Source organism: Pelmatolapia mariae, linkage group LG3_W, assembly GCF_036321145.2.
Source record: "Pelmatolapia mariae isolate MD_Pm_ZW linkage group LG3_W, Pm_UMD_F_2, whole genome shotgun sequence".
NCBI classification, from domain to species: Eukaryota; Metazoa; Chordata; class Actinopteri; order Cichliformes; family Cichlidae; genus Pelmatolapia; species Pelmatolapia mariae.
Window position 1 is genome coordinate 5,350,019 of NC_086229.1, and position 13,466 is coordinate 5,363,484.

General features: G+C 40.6%; 1 protein-coding gene across 1 annotated transcript in view; it reads right to left on the reverse strand.

Moving 5' to 3' along the window:
* The window catches only part of LOC134620251 (uncharacterized), a 331,095-nt gene that overhangs the window by 38,713 nt on the left and 278,916 nt on the right, over positions 1-13,466 (reverse strand). Inside the window, exon 19 of the mRNA XM_065470089.1 lies at positions 24-197. Coding sequence (XP_065326161.1) covers positions 24-197 — 174 coding nt within the window. The remainder of the gene's footprint in view (positions 1-23; positions 198-13,466) is intronic.

The window sequence follows — 13,466 nt, forward strand, 5'->3', positions numbered from 1 at the left end:
TGTGGAAAAGTTTGAATCCTGACCTGAGAATTTCCACTACACACTGTGAGCTCTTTAGACCAGCAGTAAGAAGCTTCACTCCTGAATCCTGCAGGTCACAGTTACTAAGGTCCAACTCTCTAAGACAAGAGCACTGGGAGCTGAGAACTGAGGACAGAGCTTCACAGCTTCTCTCTGAGAGGTTACAGCCACTCAGTCTGAAAAGTAAACGGCAATCTAAACAAACACTGATAAAAAGGTCGTTAATATATTTCACAAGATTAAATTCAGTATTTCTATTTTTAAAGTAAACATAATTCTTAACACAAAATGTAATTTGGCCTGACCTCAGAATATTTAGTTTACAGTTTAAACTTTGTAGTCCAGCAGACAGAAGCTTCACTCCTAAATCCTGCAGGTTTTTGATACTCAGGTCCAGCTCTCTCAGACTAGAGGACTGTGAGCTGAGAACTGAGGATAGAGCTTCACAGTTTTCCTCTGAGAGTTCACAGATGTTGAGTCTGAATTTAAAAACATGAAAACGACTGTTGTTAAAGTATAATCAAATTGCAACAGCTAATCCTGTAATTTAAAGGATCATCCTTGTCTTGTGCTGGTCAAGTTAGCAAAACTTCACTTTAACTTTAAGCTAAATGATTAATAATAATATAAAACAACAACAAATGGATAAAGTGTAACTTTACTGGTTAAATTGTTTTATTATTTTTGTTAGTTGATCAAACAAAAACAAACATATAAACAAAACAGAAAACAATTTGATCTGACCTCAGAATATTAAGTTTAGCATGTGGACTCTCCAATGCAGCAGACAGAAGCTTTACTGCTGAGTCATTCAGGCTGTTGGTACTCAGGTCCAGCTCTCTCAGACTACAGGACTGGGAGCTGACGACTGACAACAAGTCTTTACAGCCTTTCTCTGACAGGTTAGAGCTGCTCAGCCTGAGGAAAAAAAACAAACAAACAAATAATGTAATCAAATGAAATCTGTTAATATGTTGAACCATTTTTTTTAATCCCTTTTAGTCCCGCATGTGGAAAATTTTGTAGTCCTCTGCCTTTAAACCATTTACCCAGAGAAGCATTGGGCAGTTACCAATCCAGCACCCAGGATTGGTAACTTGACAGTACCTGGCTCAGGGGTCCCTTAGGTTAGCAGTTCGGTGGATTTGACCCCTGACCATCGGGAGACCACTCTACCTACTCAGCTAATAAATCTGTGTACACTGAACTAAATTCAGTCAATATTATGCTGGACTGTGAATAACACTGGATTTTAAGCACTAGCTGTATAAGGCTACGTTCACACTGCAGGTCACAATGCTCAATTCCGATTTTTTGATCAAATCCGATTTTTTTTATCTGCTTGTTCACACTACAAATAAAATGTGACCGCAAACGCATTCTAGTGTGAACCCTCAAAGTGGCCCACATGCGCGATAGAGGATTTGACACACAACATTTTCTGTTTAGACCCAGACCAAACAGTACTGTTTGACTGATGGCCCTTAAGCGGTGCTTCAAAGGAAGTTGCCGATTTCTGTTAGAATCTGCAGATTATACAGTACAAATAAAATGTTCACATTTCTCCAACGTTGTCTTCCCAAGAGTTAACAGTTAATTCACCGTTTAAAACCGGTCGGAGCAGGCACGCTCCGTTTTGCACAACTATTTTTAAATCCCTGTAGAACCGGATCCACGTAAGTTAGTGGAATAATATTTTTTTGCAAATTTAAACCGGTTTCCTTCCACATATAAAAAGCACTTGCAGCAACCCCCCCGATCAGCTGTTCATAACACTTCTTATGTTGAAATAGACGTCAGCGCGAACTATCGCATGTCCGCCATTACTTGCTTAGAACCGGAAGTGATGTCATTTTTGCGGAAAATTTAGTTTTTTTCCTTTGGGGCCTTATAAGCCGACACTGGTGTTTTTAAAAGTCGTATTTGGATTCATGATTTTCTGAATTGCTGAACTGGACGCTTAGAAATCAAATTGCACTGCTGAAAATAGTTTATTTTGATGAACATGCTGTTTTTTTTATTTTTTGCAAATTTGCAATATAATATTTATTTTCTTTTTTCACGCAGTATATAAATAGTGGTGTATCTCAAAAATAAAACTATGAAGACACTCATAATGAATTTCCTATTGTTGGAAACTTTCTTGTGCAACTTTTTTTTTTTTTATTTACAGTTTTGAGGGATAAGACTCATAAAATTCTAGAAATATATGTAAAAAAACCCACCAATAACGGTTTATTTTTTTCAGTTTATTTCACTTTTTTTGCAATTAATGTAGTTACTATGGAATTAATGCATACATATTATTAAAATTTGAGATATAATGCTTGTAGTGATGTATAGCAACTTGAAATGCTCACATCAGCAGGTAAAAATATAAGGTAAGTTGTGGCGGACTTGGTTCTATGGTAGAGCTTAAAGGGTTAAAGTCTTTGAACTGAGCACTTCTAATTTATTTCCAATAATTTGAAGGTTTAAGGGTATGATCACATATTTACTCACAGAGCTTTTTTGGAGGCTTTGACCACTGGAAGCATTCTCAAAAGAGCCTCCTCTGAAGCAGAGAATTTCTTGAAGTCAAACTCATCCAGATCTTTTTCTGATGACAGTAACATGAAGGTCAGAGCTGAGCACTGAGCAGGAGACAGTTTACCTGTGGAGAGACTTCCTGAAGTCCTGTATTGTTGGATCTCCTCCACTAGAGAACAATCATTCAGTTCATTCAGACAGTGGAGCAGATTGATGCTTTTCTCTGCAGACAGATTCTCACTGAGCTTCTCCTTGATGTACTGGACTGTTTCCTGATTGGCCTGTGAGCAACTTCCTGTCTGTGTCAGCAGACCTCGTAGGAGAGTCTGATTGGTCTGCAGTGAAAGACCCAGGAGGAAGCGAAGGAACAAGTCCAGGTGTCCATTTGAACTCTGTAAGGCCTTGTTCACAGCACTCTGGTGGAAAGATGATTTAAACAACACAGATGTTGCCTTTTGCTCTTCCAGCAGATTGAGTCCAGAGTTGATGAAGGTCAGATGGACATGAAGAGCAGCCAGAAACTCCTGAACACTCAGATGGATGAAGCAGAACACCTTGTCCTGGTACAGTCCTCTCTCCTCTATAAAGATCTGTGTGAACACTCCTGAGTACACTGAGGCTGCTCTGATATCGATGCCACACTCTGTCAGGTCTGATTCATAGAAGATCAGGTTTCCTTTCTGCAGCTGATCAAAAGCCAGTTTTCCCAGAGACTCCATCATCTTCCTGCTCTCTGGACTCCAGTGTGGATCTGTCTCAGCTCCTCCATCATACTTGACCTTCTTCACTTTGGCCTGAATCACCAGGAAGTGGATGTACATCTCAGTCAGGGTCTTGGGCAGCTGTCCTCCCTCTCTGGTTTCCAGCACATCCTCCAGAACTGTAGCAGTGATCCAGCAGAAGACTGGGATGTGGCACATGATGTGGAGGCTTCGTGATGTCTTGATGTGGGAGATGATCCTGCTGGCCTGCTGCTCATCTCTGAACCTCTTCCTGAAGTACTCCTCCTTCTGTGGGTCAGTGAACCCTCTGACCTCTGTCACCATGCCAACACAGTCAGGAGGGATCTGATTGGCTGCCGCAGGTCGTGTGGTGATCCAGAGGCGAGCAGAGGGAAGCAGTTTCCCCCTGATGAGGTTTATCAGCAGCACATCCACTGAGGTGGACTTTCTAGGCTCAGTTAGGATTGTAGTTTTGTGGAAGTCCAGAGGAAGTCGACACTCATCCAGACCATCAAAGATGAACACAACCTGGAAGTCTTCAAAGCTGCAGATTCCTGCTTCTTTGGTTTCAGTGAAGAAGTGATGAACAAGTTCCACCAAGCTGAACTTTTCCTCTTTCAGCACATTCAGCTCTCTGAAAGTGAATGGAAATATGAAATGGATGTCTTGGTTGGCTTTGTCTTCAGCCCAGTCCAGGGTGTATTTCTGTGTTAAGACCGTTTTCCCAATGCCAGCCACTCCCTTTGTCAGCACTGTTCTGATTGGTTCATCTCTTCCAGGTGAGGCTTTAAAGATGTCTTCTTGTCTGATTGTTGTTTCTGGTCTGTCTGGTTTCCTGGATGCTGTTTCAATCTGTCTGACCTCATGTTCATCATTGACCTCTGCAGTTCCTCCCTCTGTGATGTAGAGCTCTGTGTAGATCTGATTCAGAAGGGTTGGGTTTCCTGCTTTAGCGATGCCCTCAAACACACACTGGAACTTCTTCTGCAGTGCAGATTTAAAGTTACGTTGGCAAACTGCAGCAAGATGTTCTGAATGAGAAGAAATATGAAGAATATCACTTGAAAGTGGAAACAAACACTTAAATCCAAAAAGAATGAATCTTTAAAACATGTTGCTCCGTCTCTTCAGACATTAGTAAATCTTCATATATCCAAAACTTTAAATCTTTAGATAAATCCTCTTACTGCTCTGCAGACGGTCAGCCAGCTCCTCCTGCTTCATTCTCCTCAGGAAGTTCACTGTGATCTTCACAAATGCCTCTCTGCTGCTGCTCCTCTGACTCTCTAAGCATTCTGGGTAATCTGGACTCAGAACCTTCTGGATCTTCTTCAGCTCGTTCTTCACAAAAGTGATGATGTTGTCCTCCAGCAGCTGGAACAGAATATTTATGAATGAGCCAATCAGACTGAAATCATGGAGCCAAACATCAGATCCATGTTGGACACACTGACAATCCACTGGTATACAAAGAGCAGCATGGAGATGACTGTGAACAGAACAGATGTAACAGTAGTTGTTGTACATGTACAGACCATAAATATGGAGTCCAGCTGTGTTTGATGCTGCTGGGCAGACTGACCACTGGGAACCTCTGAGCTCTGCTGGTCCACTCTGTGGAGGAACCATGGAGAATTAGTTCAAGCACAAGATAAAGATCCAGTCTTCTTCATCTGAATCAAGTTTGTCAGGTTTTAAACTCTCAGGTTCTGAAAATATGGGTGATTTTTAGTAAGTTTATAGACGTCCTTTCAGTGGTGATGTCAGGGATGATTTTGATGAAGCTCATCAAACTCATTGAACCATCAGCAGATCACTGCTCCAAAACCAGAACATGATCCGAGGTCTCCCTCCACCACCAGAAAACCAGCTTTACTAACGTGATAGATCAGTGTAGTACAGATCAATAACTGATGACTCATTTTATCAAAATCACTGAGTGCTTTACATCTGACCCTCTGATGTTTCTGTGGACATTTTGCATATTTAATGAATGTCTGAAAGTTTTACATTCAGCTGTTTCTTGTCAGTAACAGTCCTCCTAGATTAGAGTTCAGCCTTCTACAGGAAAACTGAACAAAACTGATTTTTGTCACAAATTCATTTTCATTTCCTCTCAGCTCACAAACACAGTCAGAAAATCAACTAGAATCAACACTAACTAGAAAAATTTGCATTTCCTGTGAAAATGCAGTTTGGATGCTGTAACGCTGAAGGTGTCTGCTAAAACTAGTTGAAAAAGCTGAAAAGTAGCAAAACATTGTAATAACTTTGCAGAAGCATAAGAACTGAACAAAAATGTAATTTCTTTGCAGAAATACAATAACATAGCAGAACTTAGCAGAAACATGATAACTTCTCAGAAATACAGGAATTTAGCAAACATGGTACAAGATTACAGAGATACTTTATTTAACCAAAAATACCTAAACATTGCAGAAACTGTGATTTAGGACAAATACTACAACATAGCAGAAATACTGTGATTCAGCACATATACTATGCTATGGCACAAATAGAATGAAAATGCTTAAATACTATGATTCTGCTCAAATACTATGATTTAGCAATAATACTAATATTTAGCAGGAATACTATGCTTTGGCACAAATACTATAATTAATTACCAGTACAATAACACACCAGAACTATCAAGATTTGGCAGAAATACTATGTTTTAGCAGTAATACTATCATTTGGTAGAAATACTATAATTACACAGAAATACTATATTTACCACAAATCCTATAATCAATCAATCAATCAATCAATCAATATACTTTATTAATCCCAAGGGAAATTAGGGTTACAGCAGGCAGCACGCTAATGGCGCATGCGCATTTACAAAGGAACCTTCTGACTACACAAACATGACATTGGGGAGACATGTCAGAAAGGTAGGCTGATAGGAAAAAAAACAACGAAAATACGTAACATGAGGAAAGAGGAGGGAAAAAAAAAGTCCACTCAGACTGAGCTCCTAGTGGGAGAACAGTTTGATAACGGAAAAAAAAACATCAGCACAAAAAGCACATGACTATCAATACACCATAGAAACACAAGACAAGCAACAGGGGTGGGTAAAGGGTGAGAGAGAGCCGGTGTGGACAGCGCTTCCGGTCCTGCAGCATGCCTGCGCTGGTCCAGTCGACCGCCATCTTCCCCGGTAGGGCACAAGCATCGAAGGTGTTTGGAAAGGGAGGGGGGATCAGTGTGTGCATATCAGTGTATGTGTGTGTGTGTGTCCAGAGTCAAGCTGAGACAGTGTCCTTCGCCCTGCCAGGCTAAGTAAACAGTCTTCCAGCCAACCCAGGTGGCCTTGCATAGGATGGGAAGAACAGTCTCAACACAGTCGTTATCAGGGAGTTTTTGTTCGGCTCCAGCCTTGAGACCACAGCTGGCGCCGAAGTGGTATCCGCATGAAATGATGATGGTTTTAACTTTAGTGCAAACAACTCATAAGAATTTCAAAGCTGTTCTAACAGTCCAACACTGGTCTCTCATCTCCGTTGGAGAGCCGTGAGCTTCCTATGATGTTATCCAAACTTACGTTCCGTGGTGTTGTCATTCTTGTGGTCAAAGAGCAGGTTCTGAGAACTCACAACTGCGGTGTGCTTCCCAAGATGTGATCCAATTTGCTTAGGTGTTATTCCAAGCGAGCCCCTCCAGATGTAATCAGTTTGCACTCAGAGATCTTCTTCTGAGTATTCACAGCAGCCGTGTGGTTCTCCAAGATCTCATCCGTGCTGCACTCAATGACCCATTTCGAGAAACTCATGCCTCATCCCATCGTTTCAATCCCAGCGGGTAGTCTTGTGGGGGTTTGAACAGCCGGTTCCGCTTCCTTAATTCTCCGATAAGTCAGGGCCAAGCCAGCTCCGATCAGCAAGAACCCTGTTATCATGGTTCCGAATAGGTAGATATCTTCAGCAGTCAGGCTCACCCGAGCCCAGACTTCTCGTTGTAGGGGTGTGTTACGTCCCCCCCGAAGGGGTCTAGGCGTGCGAGTGAGGGGACCAGTAACAAATTAGTCCAGAACAGAATGAAAGGAGAACAGACAGGTGCTTTTAGTAAATAAAATAGTCTTTATTATAGAGAAGCTTAACATAAAGAGCCAGCAATGCCGTTTTATCAATAACCCTTGGAAAAAGGAAAACAAAAGTTACAACAACAAAGAACACTCAATCAAACAAAAACTCCACACCACGAGGAGGCACTTCCAGGGGCCCACAAGCTCACCCTGTCACCAGCAGCAGCTAGCTTTACTGCTGCCGAGGCCCACAAGCCCACACTCCTCACATAAAGCAGCTATACTGCTTCCACAACTCCACACTACGAGCAGGATAACCACACACCAATAACACCAAGCAAAGACACCAGAGAACACCACCCTGCTCACAGCTCATCCGCAGCTTAAATAGCCTCAGAGGTGATTGCTGACTGGATTCAGGTGGCAAACGAGGCTAACCAAGAGCAGCTGTGTCCTGGCGAGAGAGAAGAGTGAGAGGCTGTGTCCCAATTCAGGGTATGCATGCTTGAAGTACGCATTTCAAGTGCGAATACGTCACCGCCACGCGACGACGGCTGTCCCAATTCAAAGTGCACTTCAAATGCATACTCCAAATGCGCCGTCGATTTCCCCAAATATCAAGCGTGGTCCGGTGCACGCTTCGTGGTCTCATATATCCCACAATTCGTAGTGCAGCGGTGGGTGTGGATAATTTTGCCGCAAAATACGGCAGAAGGGAGCGGCCGAAGAGTGAACTGGCACAAGTAAGTACTGAATATTATTTATGTGCGAATGTTTAAGAACGTTAAAACATTACTGTTGGCCACATGTCGGCAAAGTTGTGTGACATTAGTGATGTTTGTACTTTCAGCGGTAACTTGGTTTTAAAGCCTCTACTTCTAAATATATATATAGTTGACCTTAATCTTACAGAGAATGTGATGATTTTATGGATAATTAAAGTCAGTCATATATCCACAAACACAACAAGCTGAAAGTCAGTGATGCTGCTCGGTTTGCAGTCCTGAATATCACGGCACAAGCAGGATTCACTGCACTGTTAATGTTAGCTATGTTATATTGCTGCCTCTGTTCGGTGGTGTCGAGCCAAACGGACTTTAACGTGTGTTTGAACGAGCTGACGGTTCACTTGTTAAGCTGAAAGAAAGATGCTTTAATCACAGGAGTCACACATGTGTCCACTGGACCATCTGGAACTCTTCTTGTTTAGCACTCATAATAACACAAACACTAAATCCTCCTTCTCTTGTGCTGTTTTGTAGCAGTGTATACACCTGAGACTGTCACCTGTCTGTCTGTCCTGCACTCTCTCTCTGTTTCTTTCTCTCTGATTGTGGAATAAAAGTATGAACATGTATTTATAAGTTACACTTGTGTTTGAATCCTGCAGCTTATCACACATTTGATTTCCATGTGTGACGACTGCAAGTGTCCAGAGTGAGGACAGACTGAGGGACCCACTGCTGCACATCATCTGTGAGGCTTTGCACCCCTGATGATCCACCAGGACAAACTCAGCAGTGTGTGAGGAAGAGGAGGAGGAAGAGCCAGCAGCAGCTGACAGATGGAGAGAATAGACAGACTGTTCCCTGTTTGTGAAGGACTGCTAGAAAAGTTTAACATAACTAATTGTCTGTCCTGAATCAGTCTTATTAGGTAATGTTCAAATAAATTTATCATTCCAGTGTTTTCAGTGTGGGAGAAAGTACTCAGGGCCTTCAAGTTACACACTATGAAAGGCAGCAACAAGTTTAATATTCAGAAACCTAAAGTATGTATCAGCAGCAGAATGGAGCTAAAAATAAATGTTTGTTTCAGTTCTATGAAGCTTTGAGTATTTTGGATTAGTAGCACTGCTGTGTTTGTTGCATCATATTGCTGTAATTGTTTATATGCTTTATATATTCTGAGGTAAGTTGATCTATAGTGTTACATCATATTCTATAAGGATGTTATGTGTTTGTAGACTTTCTGCCCAGTTTGACCCATTTAGCAGAAGTCAGCCTGTTTAAGGCTCTGATATCTATTCTGTATGACTTAAAGCAGTTATGACATGGGGGATGTTCTTTGTACCTCGCTTACTACATCCAAGATCAAATGACACATCCAAGATCAAATCATCGCGCTAACCGTGAGCTCGCTAATCCGGTTCTCCGAACGCACCTGTTGTTGACGATTAGTACAGCTGGATGAAGTAATCTGAGATCACTGGGTAGCTTAAAAGGGGCTACGCATCGATAGTAGAAACATTGATCGGCAACCCTGTGATTGGTCGGCGAAGATGTCGAAGGAGCGCACTCAGTGTATTACGGCAGCAGAGCATGAAATCTTGATTTTGGGATATCAGGAGTTTCAGAGTTTAATTAAAACGCAGGAGAACACTGCAAAGGCTGCAAAAGCAAGGAGAGAGGGCTGGCAGAAAGTTGCTGACAAATTACACTCGTAAGTGATCCATGATATTACATTATATCATGTGATATTATATTATACCACATTATATTATATTACACCATATCCTCTTCCACATTAGAGCCACAACAGGACCCACTAGAACATGGGAACAAGTACAAGTGAAATATAGGAATGTTCTACAGAATGGTAATATTTATCACTTATATTGCTTTTAGTCTATGACAAGAGACCCTGAAATAATCTGTTTGTTTGTTTATAACAGCAACCAAGAAAAGGGCAGAGCAAATAAAGACAGGTGGTGGTCCTGCACCCCCTCGTCACACCCCTTTATGTACTGTGACATTTATTGACATTGTGGGTTTTTTTGTGTGTAGTTTGACATAACACTCCATCACTTTTACCTGTTCCCATGCAAGGGGTGACTGAAGCATGCACAGTAAGTTGGGAGATATATATATATCGAGAGAGAGAGAGAGAGTGAGAGAGAGAGAGAGACAGAAGAGTAAATAATACCCTCACGGGAGAATCGATATCTCTCTATGAGCACACTGTCGCGCTGAGCTAAAGGATCCCGTCTATCCCGCAATCTATGCTGAATTCTGTAAACCCTCCTTATCAATCTTGCACCTTCCGCAATGGGTTGCTCGCGTACAAACGGACAGGACATGGCTGCAACAGACTTCCCAAATCCACCTTCGCTTTTATAGCGTGGTCTCTGATCTTGATTGCACGAAGTAATTTACTATTACTACTCTAAAATATGAATTACATCTGGAATGATCAAATACATGTAATAGAATGATTAATAATACATTTCCCTTTTTTTCTGAAATGACCTGTATGTATCTGTATGAAATCAATAAAAGAATCAAATACTGCATTATCTGTAGTTACATTGATAATATTTATTTATGGTAAAACAGTGGCGAAATATCGCTATTCCTTTCGTATAAATGCAGCGGACATACCTGAGTGGCCGCGATCTAATCCTGTTTACATAAAGTAAACCTGCTCCCGAGCAGGCTTACTCTTACGGATCTGTTGCTATGACAGCAAGTCCCAGATGAGCTTCGGAGAACCGAACGATCCAAGATCACGCCAAATCGTCAACATTCAAATCCGGCTAACTTACTTAGCGAGGTACGAAGAACAGGCCCATGGTCTGATTTTCTCACCTAATAAAGGAATATTTCATATATCAGTCTACTCTTCATTCTATCAGACACAGTTTTCACAGCTCGTACATTTTCCTTTTGACACATATATGTAAGCATTGAGCCAAATGTAATACTGCCAACATATTAGACGAACAATATTTGTCTCTTATGTATAATAAAGATACTTGTCTTTGAGTGAAGATTTAAGGTGATAGGAAATATAAATAACTGCAACTTTAATCTTTGACCCAGAGTGCAAGCTCACTGCTGTAATATATCCTGTAATATATATATATATATATATATATATATATATATATATATAAAAAACGTGTGTGTGTGTGTGTATACCATAATAATCTGACAATACATATAATATTGGCCATATTATATTTACATTACCACAGTGAGATGACTTTAGTCTCATGAACAACGCTAGCTAATTGTTATTTACTAACTAATCTTAAATGACTGTTCAGTACAGAAATGAAGCACAACAATCATGTTTTACAGTCCTGTGGTCTCAGCCTCAGATACTCAACTAATCAAAGTGATGTCATGACAAAAATGAATGACCAACAAAACATTTTTCTCCTTCATTTCTGCTGTATGACACGTTTCTCGCAGTTAGTATCATGGTTGCTAGGCAACCTGAACAGCGCGACAAGGGCTAGACCGTCCCATTTCACAAGCCTCTCACTTCCGCACTACCCGTACTTGTAGTACGCACCGTCCGTAGTACGCATAGTGTGCGTACTTCAAGCGTGCACACCCTGAATTGGGACACAGCCAGAGAAACAGAGGAGGTGGGAGTGGCAAGAGAGGAGGAGGCGGAGAAAAACACCACGCCCACACAAGGGCAGTTTCAGGAGGCCCAGCTAGGGCCATAACAGGGTGTCAATTGCATTCAGGGACCAGTTGATCCAATCCATAATTCCTCTTTTAGGTTTTAGAGAACAGACTGTGAGAGAGTGTTCCAGAGTAGAAAGAGTAGAAATAGTGTGATTTAGTAGAAATACTGTATTTAGCACAAGTACCGAAAAGTAGCAGAAATACTATGATTTAGCAGAATAGTAATAACTTACACAATTACAAATATGGACACATATTGAAACACAAATGCACAGAGGGAGAGACACACACACACACACAGGATCTAATCCAGTCAACCAGTCTAACTATATTCAATTTAAATTGTACAATGAGATGCCGCCAAAAAAGGGTAGGGTTCTCTCTCTCTCTCACTAAACACACACACACACACACACACACACGCACACACACACACACACACACACACAGGGAGAGAGAGACAGGATTTGTGTTGTCTATTTCTCATAGTGAGTGAAATGCTTCAGTGTGCAGTAATTTGTGCTTTAGCCGTGTACACACAGTTCACAGCAGGATGTGTTTGAAGCATTGAAGCGTTTAATGTGCTCCATTTTTACAGCACCGTCCAAAGTGGAACACACACTTGATTTAACAAACACTATAAAACATCGACGTACCACCGTGCCTAAAAACCTGAAGGCCACCAGGATGCAACAGCTCTGCTTCAACAAAGATTGCTTTACAAGTTCAAGGGAAACAGGATTTCTTTTCTTACCACTTTGCAGCTGAACTGTTTGTCTTAGTCACTCAGTTTGGTCACACTGAACAGAAAATTAAATCCTCGGACAAATTAGTACGCTCCAAAGTCTTTGTGTTTCCTGTTGAACATCAGTAACAAACAAATAATAAACACTAAAACTACCAGGCAATAAATATTTGATAATCCTGCTGGGATTATCACTCTTTTACATTTGAATCTGGCAGAGTGCATCTATTGTTTTATTTACAATGAAAAGAATATTAATAAAAATATTTTATATAAGAAAATATAAAACGATGAAGCTAAATGAACTGTTTGTATTTACTGCGTTACAGTCAGTGCTGCTCTTCTGCAATTTCATATTAAAAAAAGGACAAAAGTCCATTTAGCTTCATTTAAAGCTTTTAAGAGTTACACTTTATACTCCTGTAGTGAGATAAAATGCTTTAGACTGATACATCTACATGCTAACTGTTATTCCTATTCAAATATGTTATTAAAATTATTATTACATACTGTACTGCACATTACTGTAATGTTAATACTTTAAGAGAAAACAAAATGTATTTAAACAGGTTAAAATAAACACCTGATTTATTCTATTTAAATATAGACTGTGGTATAAAAATAGATATAAAATCATCTTTAAATGTTTTGAGCGGCCAGCCCGGGTTCAAGTCCGACCTACGGCCGTTTGCCGCATGTCTTTCCCTCCACTTTTCTGTCAGTCTTCTCTGTAACTATCTAATAAAGCCAGAAAAGGCCAAAAACTATATTTTACATATGTTCTCAGTGACTAAAAGTCTGAGTCACATGACTCTGCTCTCTGTGGGAAACAGTCAATGTCACTTCCTGTTGGAGCGGAGTCAACAGGACCTTATTTTCCTGTTCACACACATAAAAACAGGAACACATGAACAAAGAATTTATGTTATCATTTATGTTAAAAACATCAACTGACTAAAGTGTGATTCACAATCTAAATATAACTTAATCAATGATTT